Source organism: Pygoscelis adeliae, unplaced genomic scaffold (assembly GCF_000699105.1).
Source record: "Pygoscelis adeliae isolate BGI_AS28 unplaced genomic scaffold, ASM69910v1 Scaffold106, whole genome shotgun sequence".
Taxonomy (NCBI): domain Eukaryota; kingdom Metazoa; phylum Chordata; class Aves; order Sphenisciformes; family Spheniscidae; genus Pygoscelis; species Pygoscelis adeliae.
In genome coordinates, this window is record NW_008824939.1 from 792,426 (window position 1) to 793,591 (window position 1,166).

Consider the following 1,166-nt stretch of genomic DNA (forward strand, 5'->3'; position numbering starts at 1 on the left):
TCTTCCCTTCCCCCTTCCCCTTCCTTCTATCTCACGATAAAATCATCTCCTTCAATTTGCCATGATCGTCGCGACCAGGAGCCAGGTGATTATCCTAATTAATGTCTATCTAATTAAATTACTGTCAGCGGTTAACCAATGGCAGAAGCCGTTTCATCCTCTCCACAAGCAGCAAGATCAAAAGTGAGTCTTTCCTGATTGCTGCATAGTGTCAATTGGCCAATCTCTTCTCCCAGGGAAGGGAAAAAAAAAAAAAAGAAAAAAAAAAAAAGTAAATCAAACGTTTGGGAAGCATTTGGTGGATGAAGTGCTTTCTGTCTAGTGAGGGTCCCAGGATGTCTAGCTTCTGATACTAAGGAGCCCTTTCAGATCCAGGGACTGAAGGGTTATTACTGTGGTGCTAGAGCTATGCAGCTGGAGCATTGTCTTTCTCCCTCTATCATGCTCTCCAAGAAATTTCTCAATGTGAGCACCAGTTACCCACATGCAGGCGGATCTGAGCTTGCCTTGCATGATCATCCCATTATCTCGACCACTGACAACCTGGAGAGAAGTTCACCTTTGAAAAAAATTACCAGGGGGATGACGAATCAGTCAGATACAGACAATTTTCCTGACTCCAAGGACACACCAGGGGACGTCCAGAGAAATAAACTCTCTCCCGTCTTGGACGGGGTCTCTGAGCTTCGTCACAGTTTCGATGGATCTGCTGCAGATCGCTATCTGCTCTCTCAGTCCAGCCAGCCCCAGTCTGCTGCCTCTGCTCCTAGTACCATGTTCCCTTACCCCAGCCAGCATGGACCTGCTCACCCAGCCTTCTCCATCGCCAGCCCCAGCCGCTACATGGCTCACCATCCTGTGATCACCAACGGAGCTTATAACAGCCTCCTGTCCAACTCTTCTCCGCAAGGCTACCCCACGGCGGGCTACCCTTACCCCCAGCAGTATGGCCATTCCTACCAAGGGGCACCTTTCTACCAGTTCTCCTCCACCCAGCCGGGGCTAGTTCCCGGCAAGGCTCAGGTCTACCTGTGCAACAGGCCACTCTGGCTGAAATTTCACCGGCACCAGACGGAGATGATCATCACGAAGCAGGGGAGGTAAGCCACCGCGCGGACCCTCGCCGGGTGTCGGGGCTGAGCCGCCGGGCTCCGCCGGGGGAGCCG

The 1,166-nt window shown here is 52.1% G+C and overlaps 1 protein-coding gene across 1 annotated transcript in view; it reads left to right on the forward strand.

The window, feature by feature from the left end:
• The first annotated feature begins 327 nt into the window (after nucleotides 1–327).
• The window catches only part of TBR1 (T-box, brain, 1), a 2,786-nt gene continuing 1,947 nt past the window's right edge, over nucleotides 328–1,166 (forward strand). Inside the window, exon 1 of the mRNA XM_009325444.1 lies at nucleotides 328–1,100. Coding sequence (XP_009323719.1) covers nucleotides 409–1,100 — 692 coding nt within the window. The 5' untranslated portion in view covers nucleotides 328–408. The remainder of the gene's footprint in view (nucleotides 1,101–1,166) is intronic.